The following is an 8,797-nucleotide window of genomic DNA, read 5'->3' on the forward strand; positions in this document are numbered from 1 at the left end:
TTAACAATTGTGGCAAGAAAGGGCATAAAATGGCACGAACCTCACTTAACAACGGCCTTGCTTAGAAATGTTGGGCTCAATTGTGGTCGTATGTTGAAGACTACTTGCAGTGCTTATGTACAATTCTTTAAAAATATATTTCTTTCTTAAGATTCCCCAGAATGTAAACTTTCGCAAGTTTTGTGGAACCTCCGGCTTAACTTTTTGTTTTGTTTTGTTTCCTTCCTTCCTTCAGAGATCAAAGTGTCCCGAAGTATCTAAAGCACAAGAATAGTTAGAGGTGTAAAGCTCTTCTGAAATTAGAATAAGAGACGTGTTTCCCAGGCCAGAAATCCAGAAGAACAGGAACAAAGGTTCATTGTAAGGAAAGGTCAGAATCAATTTTTTATTTATTTTACTTAACGGACTGAAGAAACACACAACAAACTTATGCCAAATTTGGAGGGTACTTGCAACACCTGACATTTAAAATTTTTAAACTGATTAAAGGAAAACAGGAAATATTTTAAGGCTATAGGAGAAAGTTATGTTCATGTGACACCTTCTGTACAATGCTGTACAATGCTGACTATTGCAGAACATCACAGAGAGGGAAATGCTCATGTTTTACCAACAAGGATGTATCATCCACCAGGATGTACTGAAACCCCAGGCAAATATGGCTAATGGCAAGGGACACTGGGAGTGTTAGTTAAGCAATATCATATCTGTATGTTGTCAGCAGCAAAAATGCTTTATGCACAAAAATGGAAAGATACTTTAATTCCCACAATGGATGAATGGCTAGAAAAACAGATGGAACTAGCAGTGATGGCTACATTGACTGCTTTAATCAAAGACAAGAACGCGTCCAATTTTGTTTCTGCTTGGAAACCACTTCTGGGCTTTATGCTAGGGATGGGGAAAAATGAAACTTGGGTTTTGCTGATTAGATAAGCTTCTTGCTATAGAAGTGGCTAGCATATAGGAGTATGTAAAAATAAAATGTTGAGACTGCAATGTTACTATCTTAATGAAATTAATTATCTTAATGAAAGAAAATATTTGGTCTAGCTTTCTTTCTAAATGGAAACCACTTTTGGACTTCTTGCTCGATGCTGAAATAAATGCTATATTAATTTTGAGATTGGATTATTCAAATTGTTTAAGATTATAGCAATGCCAGACAATATTGAATTTTAGATCAAAAGATTGTTTTATATCTGTAATTGTATTGAAGAAAGTTAGAAATTACTTTTTTTCTTTTCACTTTGTATTTTCCCCTTCCCATTTATTCCTGCTTAATTTCCTTGTTCTATTATATTTAAATTTTTCCAGAAATTTAATAAACCATATTTTAACAATTCTCTTTGCTCTGGTCTGTAGCTCTCCTTTTCCAAAACCATAGTACTTGCAAGAAAAAAAAACCAGAAAAGTTATTTGATCAGAAAGTTTTCTCTGGGCCTCTTTGTGAATGTAGTTGCAAGAAGACAGGAAATTAAATTCTTTTGACCCAGGCAAAGAATAATGGAAAAATAACAGGAAGCAGATTTTGCAGCCGAGTCCATCTACATTCCTACATAATGCATTTCTATAGCTTAAATGGGATGCGGTGGCTCAATGCTAAGATGCTGAGCTTGTCGATCAGAATAACGGAGTGAGGTCCCATTACTTGTCCCAGATTCTGCCAGCCTAGCAGTTCGAAAGCATGTAAAAATGCAAGTAGAAAAATAGGAACCACCTTTGGTGGGAAGGTAACAGCGTTCCGTGCATCTTTGGCATTTAGTCATGCTGGCCACATGACCACAGAGATGTCTTTGGATAGCGCTGGCTCTTCGGCTTTAAAAGGGAGATGAGCACTGCTCTCTAGAGTTGGGAACAAGTAGCACATATGTGCAAGGGGAACTTTTACCTTTATAGGTTAAACAACCAAGCAAGTCCTTGAGTGCAAAACCGAGCTAGACAGAGCACAAACATTGGATGTCACAGGGGTCTCTGGAACTTGCCCAATGTCACCCAATATGTTATTGGGTTAAGTGTTCAGGAAGGTAAGAGGTCCCATGATCTTCTGAGAAGAGGTCCATGTTCCAGAAGATGCTTAAGATGAGTCTGCCCCCTAGTGGCAGTGTCTCATCATCTGAATGAAGCCTTAAAGGTAAAGGTTCCCCTGGCACATATGTGCTAGCTAGTCTCTAGGAGCGGTTCTCATCTCCGTTTCAAAGCCAAAGAGCCAGCGCTGTCCGAAGACATCTCCATGATCATGTGGTCAGCATGATTAAACGCCAAAGACGCATGGAGCACTGTTACTTTCCCACCAAAGGTGATTCCTATTTTTCTACTTGCATTTTTACATGTTTTTGAACTGCTAGGTTGGCTGAAGCTGGGACAAGTAATGGGAGCTCACTCAGTTATGTGGCACCAGGGATTCGAACCGCCGAACTGCCAACCTTTCTGATCAACAAACTCATTGTCTTAGCCACTGAGCCACCGTGTCCCTTTATTAGGCGGCTTTATTAAGCATTAGGTTGGCAAAAATGTTTTGGTTGAGATGAATATTATCATCTAACTTATTTTATTTATACTTATCCAACCCTCATTTTTATCAAATAATTCAAGGTGACAAATATACCTAATACTCTTCCATCCTATTTTTCACCATAACAACAAGCCTGTGAGGCGAGTTGGGCTGAAAGAAAGTGACTAGCTAGTTTTCATGCATAAGGCAGGACTAGAACTCAGAGTCTCCTGGCTTCTAGCCTGGGGCCTTAACTACTAGTGTCTCTTATCCTTGTGATGATGCTTAAATCACAATAATATTCTAGTTAAGCAGTGCTTAGGAGAGTTCAGGAATCACTAGGGAAAAAATTGGCAGCATTTTACAATTTGTTTTTAAGAACCAAAGTCCTAATTGTACACCATAGTTACTGCTCAGTGGCTAAGACGCTGAGTTTGTCGATCAGAAAGGTTGGCAGTTCAGCAGTTCGAATCCCTAGCTCCGCGTAATGGAGTGAGCTCCTGTTACCTGTCCCAGCTTCTGCCAACCTAGCAGCTCGAAAGCACGTAAAAATTGCAAGTAGAAAAAATAGGGACCACCTTTGGTGGAAAGGTAACAGCGCTCCATGCGTCTTCGGCGTTTAGTCATGCTGGCCACATGACCACGGAGACATCTTCGGACAGCGCTGGCTCTTTGGCTTTGAAACGGAGATGAGCATGGCCCTCTAGAGCCAGAAAGGACTAGCACAAATGTGCGACATTCTGATCGACAAGTTCAGCGTCTGTAGTGTATGTATGTATATATATGTGTGTGTGTATGTATATGTATTTATCAGTACAAATACAACATATATATATATATATATACACACACACACACACACACACACACTGTATAGTGCAACGTTAATGCAATATTGAGTTTTCAATTCAATTGTATAGAATGTGAAGAATGTGTGTTTGTGTTTTATTTTTACAGTTATAATGTACACTGAAGATGGCATTTAATTTCTTGTACGAGGTGCAATGACAATAAGCTGAGCTGAGCTAAACTAAACTAAACTAAACTAAAACTAAAGTAAAGTAAAGTAAAGTAAAGTAAAGTAAAGTAACCCTGTTCTAATGGGTCAGCGGTTCCTAGAAAGCATGTACTGTTCGGTTAACCCGTTCCACTAAACCACGACCGATTTAACCCTGGTTTGGAAGGAGGGGGAAACCTACAGGAAGCCGTCTTGGCAGCCCCATGGCCAGCTCCCAACCACGGTGCACGAACCCCAACAGCTAGGAGGGCGCATCAACTCAACCGCTTAACGCAGCGCAGAGCGTGAGAACTGAGTTCTGGCCGCCGCGGAGTTCGGCGAGAGGAAGGGCAGCAGCCAAAGCGGAGCATGCCGGGAATCGTAGTCCCTCCCGCGGCACCAGCCGGGCGGCCGGAGCCCCTTCTTCTCCCCGTCCGGCGGAAGGATGCCGCCGCTGCCCATGCTCTGCGGGAGTTGCGGGGCTCAGCGGGCCGCGCTCCGCCGACCCAAAACCGGCCAGGCGCTTTGCCGGAGCTGCTTCTCGGCCGCTTTCGAAGCGGAGGTGCACGAGACCATCGTGTCGGCGCGTCTTTTCCAGCCGGGCGAGACGGTGGCCATCGGGGCGTCGGGCGGCAAGGACTCCACGGTGCTGGCGCACGTGCTGCGCCTGCTGGACCAGCGCCACGGCTACGGCCTGCGCCTCTTGCTGCTCTCCGTGGACGAAGGCATCGCGGGCTACCGGGACGACTCGCTGGCCGCCGTCCAGCGCAACCGGGGCCGGCTGGGCCTGCCTCTGCACGTGGTCTCCTATCGGGAGCTCTACGGCTGGAGCATGGACCGCATCGTCCAGCATACGGGCGCCAGGAACAATTGCACCTTCTGCGGCGTCTTCCGAAGGCAGGCGCTGGACCGGGGCGCCGTTTTGTTAGGGGCGGACAAGATAGCCACAGGTAGGAGGGGGTCGCTGGACAAGGGTGGACATCAGTGGAAGTCAGAGGCCTCCAAACTTGGCAAATTTAAGGCTTGGGGACTTCAACTCCCAGAATTCTGGGAGAATTCTCCAGCCAGCTGTGCTAAGTGAGCCCAACATTTCAGTTGCTAAGCGAGACATTTGTTAAGAGGAGCTTTGTCCCGTTTTACGACCTGTTAGGTGAATCACTGCACTTGTTGTCTATGAAGATTGTCAGCTATGCTCGCTAGTGAATTCTGGGAGTTGAAGCCCACAAGTCTTAAAGTTGCCCCAAAGTTTTAGGAAGGATAATAAGGGGGAACATTAACTTTGGTAGTATTTATGGCTACGTTCAAATTTGTAATTTCAACAAGGGTAAGATGTGTGGATTTCAACTCCCAGAGTTCCCCAGACAGCCTTGAAATCCACACATCTTAAACTTAAAGAAACACTGCCTTATTACTCAATGTGATATCTAACTAGAGTGTTTCTCAGCCTCAGCTATTCCTAGGAGTTGAAGTCTACCGCCAAGGAATAGCTGAGACTGCGAAACACTCTAGTTAGATAGCTAGTTTGATTTGGATTGAACGTGTTGTGTGAATGCACCTTGATGTATAGGTGAGGAATTTGTGAACCTGGCTAACTGTATCTTATTGAACAAACTGTAGCAAGAGTGATGCTGAGCATGTGCAGAGTCAGGATCTTCATTTCCAGCTTCAGAACCGACCCGAGCATGCTTATTAAAAGACCTGAAATTCCTTCATTCTCAACGTTGCACCTTTATTTTGAAAATCTTCTAAAGGTCTTTTTAGCTGTTAAAATGACTACTTCTAGTGGTGGTGCAGTGGTTAGAGTGCAGTACTGCAGGTTACTTCAGCTGACTGCTAGCTGCAGTTCAGCAGTTCAAATCTCACCAGGCTCAAAGTTGACTCATCCTTCCGAGGTGGGTAAAGTGAGGAGCCACATTGTGTGTGGGGCAAGAGGCTGACTCTGTAAACCACTTAGAGAGGGCTATAAAAGCACTATGAAGTGGTATATAAGTCTAAGTGCTATTGCTATTGCTATGTGTATCAGCCAAGGATCTGCTAGTCAACCCTAGCCAACTTTCTGGCAGTTTCTGAGGAAGAAGGTTGAATTTCCAGCTGACTCCTGTAAAAGAAAACTCAAAGTCTATTTGCTCAGTTTCATCCACCTGTTGCGCTTCTCTTCGCTTCCTAGGTCATAATGCTGATGACGTGGCTGAGACAATCTTGATGAATTTCCTGCGGGGTGACGTGGGCCGGCTTCAACGCTGCGCCGAAATCCTGACGGGCGGGGAGGGAACCCTACCTCGCTGCAAGCCGCTGAAGCACGCTTACGAAAAAGAGATTGTGCTCTATGCTTACTTCCAGGGCTTGGACTACTTCAGCACCGAGTGCGTGTACGCCCCCAATGCCTACCGGGGCCACGTCCGCGCCTTGCTGAAAGACCTAGAAGCTATCCGGCCAAGCTCAGTGGCTGACTTGGTGCACTCGGGGGAGCGTCTGGCTATCCGTAAGGACGTACGCTTGCCCGTCCAGGGCACCTGCCGGCGGTGTGGCTACTTCTCTAGCCAGCCCCTTTGCAAAGCTTGTGTGCTGCTGGAGGGGCTCAATCGTGGACTCCCTAAGCTGGCCATTGGCAAAACCAACCGCCTGCAGAAGGCTTTGCTGGAGGGGGAAAAGCCAGAGGCTGGCTTAGAAACAGAGGAGAACGCAAGGAAACCAAGCTGGATTGGAAGTACAATAGACTTCTGAATTCCCTCTTTTTATGTCCTGAGGTGGGATGGGATTTTTTAAAAAAAAGATTCTTAAGAATGAATTGCATAGATCCGGGAGTTGGGAAGAAGTGAGTCCCCATCCCAGTTGCTGGACAACATGTCCCAGCAAGATGGTCAAGGATGATGGTTCTTGGGCAGCCATCTTGCAAAAGTAACTGGATTCCCAGTTGTGGTGGTGGTTCCTGTCAGTGTGTTTGCACTAAAAGGGCGGGAACCATCTTCTGTACTGTCCTTCCCTGATAGGGAGCCCTCTTGGGTCTGTTGGGCTTCAGGCCCCTTCCTCCTCATTCAGCCTTTGCTGCTGTTGGCTGGGAATTGTGGAGAGGTCCACACATCTGGAGGGAGGAGGCTGTGAAGAAGGTTGCTTTCCTGTGCATTGCTGCTGTTCCCATAGTGGTGATTGCAACCACAAGGTTAAGGGTGGCCTCATCCTTCATGGAAAGGATGAGGTGGTGGATGACCAAGGTTCCCTTGGCTTGTTGTTCTTCCCAATCTTCACACATCGCCTCTCCAGGCAGTTCAGCTTTGAGTGATCTAGAGCATCTCCAACCTTGGCAACTTTAAGACTAGCGGACTTCAACTCCCAGAATTCCCCAGCCAGCAAATCTGGGTTTAATACTATATTGTTATTTTTACATTCAATAAGTATAAGTATTGTTTTAGCAGAAAATAAGACCACTCTCACCTATAATGTAGCCAAATTTTGTCTTGTTGCCACAAGAAGGAGGCAATTAGCATCATCCAATAAAATTTTATTTTCATGACATATTTACAATTTTCTATTCATTCTCTTTTCTTCTTTTAAGCTCTTTAAATTGTTATTTTTGTGATGTATATATAATGTTTACAGGTATATATGTGTATAAGAAATATACACACAGGCTTAGGTAAAACTTTATATGCCTACCATTTATTATAGCACGTATAGCTAGATTTTACAAAGCAGTGTATAAAATCCACCGGATCATGATAGCTCAAGTTCTTACTACATACAGTTTATGTAACTGTAGATATCACATTTTATATAATTTTAGGTATTATCTCACAGCCAGACATATATTGAATTACTGTACACTTATGGGTCCAAGTCAGGCTTTTTATACACACATTTTAATTTGGCTTTAATTTTTTAGTTAATGATTTCTTAAGCTAGACTATTTTATAGGTGTCACTACTACATTTCTTGTATTGGTCTGAGACTACAATAAAATGACATACACCTGTACCAATATTAGCTACAGCATCCTTTCCTGTGGAGGTCAGGAACAACACTGTTCAGGAACTGTTCCACAATAACATGGCAAACAAGCCAACAAGGGAAATTTAATGTAACACCTGCTGCCACAGTTCAAAATGCATAGTTAACAAAGGAATGAATACTTCTCTGTATTTACCCTAAAGCTTTCAACTTTGCTGTTGGATTTGCATCAAACCCTTCTCACTGAACCATTAGTACAACGCCTGGGTGCGAAGCAAGCATTTTAATGAGTCAGAAGGTAGAGAGGATTAGCTGGGCAGTGGCCTGGATTCAGAATAAAAATATGGAAACGAAATATGAGGTTTAAGATTGTTTCAAGAGTGACTTCAGCTTGGATTTAGCCTGAAATGTGTCTTCTCATTTTGCATACCATATTGAGCTGCATCAGTAGGAAAAAAGGAGAAATAAGCATAAATAAGGTCCAATAAAATTGTATGTGTGTGGAAATTCATTCTCCTCCCTCCCTCAGCTGCTGTTTTTAGGAAAAGTGTTGCTGTGAGATCCTCATTGCATGAATCAACTTCAGGATCTCAACACAGGAAGGGTTAGGCCTTTATTCTGACTTTAATTGAGATAATTATAATTTCTTCTGCCCTAATGAGAATTACTATTAACAAATCCTATAAATTTGATTAAAAGTTTATTTATGGTCAACTCTGTCCACGAGATGAACATTCAATTAATTCATACAATAAGCTAAAGCTATCACTCAAATTAACAAATATCCTTTGTTCCCTCCGTTCTGCAATAAAATAAACCATATCATGGTTTAACACGATCTGCTTCTAGATTTGCTGCCAAAAATAAATTCCAAAACTATGAAATATACATACAGGTATATTATTAATTTGTTTACGAATACCATATAGAAATAGGTTTTTTTGGAATATTTAAGAATAGTTTTGCTAGTACGGTACTTCATTGGTAGTGTCTGTTGTGCACTATTAATGTGGAATCATCTCCCTTCTGAAATTTGGAAGGTGTTTGCTATATAATTTTTAGTTACCTGTTAAAAATTCATCCCTTCATTCAGGCCTTCCTGTTATGAATATTTTAAGAATATTTGCCCTCTCCAGTGTTTTAATAAATATTTTATTTACTAAATATTGTTTCATATTATTTTAATGTATTGTTTATTTTACTGTTTTAATTATAAATAATTATGAAATACTTTGGCATAGGAAGCAGTATTAAATATGAAACATTTGATATTTTATTCTCTCCTTAAACCTTGCATTTTAAAAGGCTTTTCTAATTACATTTGCTTGTTAGCTAGAATAATATAAAAGCAGGATAGTCTA

The 8,797-nt window shown here is 42.4% G+C and overlaps 1 protein-coding gene across 1 annotated transcript; it reads left to right on the top strand.

Moving 5' to 3' along the window:
• Nucleotides 1-3,890: 3,890 nt before the first annotated feature.
• On the top strand, nt 3,891-7,004 carry CTU1 (cytosolic thiouridylase subunit 1). Its single transcript, XM_081961892.1, has 2 exons — nt 3,891-4,441; nt 5,659-7,004. The coding sequence occupies exons 1-2, from the start codon at nt 3,937-3,939 to the stop codon at nt 6,213-6,215; spliced, it is 1,062 nt and encodes a 353-aa protein (XP_081818018.1). The 5' UTR covers nt 3,891-3,936; the 3' UTR covers nt 6,216-7,004.
• Nucleotides 7,005-8,797: the final 1,793 nt, after the last annotated feature.

Source organism: Natrix helvetica (genome assembly GCF_964273705.1).
Source record: "Natrix helvetica genome assembly, chromosome: 9".
NCBI lineage: Eukaryota > Metazoa > Chordata > Lepidosauria > Squamata > Natricidae > Natrix > Natrix helvetica.

Coding starts and splice junctions, on each gene's coding strand:
- CTU1 (XM_081961892.1), top strand. CDS start 3,937: ATGCCGCCGCTGCCCATGCTCTGCGGGAGTTGCGGGGCTCAGCGGGCC. Junction 4,442..5,658: donor GGCGGACAAGATAGCCACAG/GTAGGAGGGGGT, acceptor TTCGCTTCCTAG/GTCATAATGCTGATGACGTG.